The following is a 295-nucleotide window of genomic DNA, read 5'->3' on the forward strand; positions in this document are numbered from 1 at the left end:
GTAGTAATTAATCATAAGTCATGGCAACCAAAATCACTAGATATACCTGTTGGTTCGCTGCAATCTTAGGACGCTTGAAAGTTTTGCCCGACTTGAAAAGGAATGGATCACTAGTCGCCTGTTGAAGGAGAAAAGTATCAATAGAAATACTCTGTCATGGGCAGGAAAATGATGCTATACACAAAAAAAATATATGTGCAAAAATTACAGTTTTAAAATATGTCCAGAAGGGTGTGGGCATTGGTAGAAGTGGGGATGTTTGTGTACAACTGAGTGGATTTGGATGTGGAGGTGC

At 39.0% G+C, this 295-nt stretch overlaps 1 protein-coding gene across 1 annotated transcript in view; it reads right to left on the reverse strand.

Moving 5' to 3' along the window:
* The window catches only part of LOC119587826 (protein CREG1-like), a gene marked incomplete in the record, with an annotated part of 14,322 nt that overhangs the window by 10,538 nt on the left and 3,489 nt on the right, over positions 1 to 295 (reverse strand). Inside the window, 1 exon segment of the mRNA XM_037936528.1 lies at positions 47 to 118. Within this exon segment, the coding sequence (XP_037792456.1) occupies positions 47 to 118 (72 nt within the window).

The sequence above is a fragment of the Penaeus monodon genome, chromosome 23 (genome assembly GCF_015228065.2).
Source record: "Penaeus monodon isolate SGIC_2016 chromosome 23, NSTDA_Pmon_1, whole genome shotgun sequence".
NCBI lineage: Eukaryota > Metazoa > Arthropoda > Malacostraca > Decapoda > Penaeidae > Penaeus > Penaeus monodon.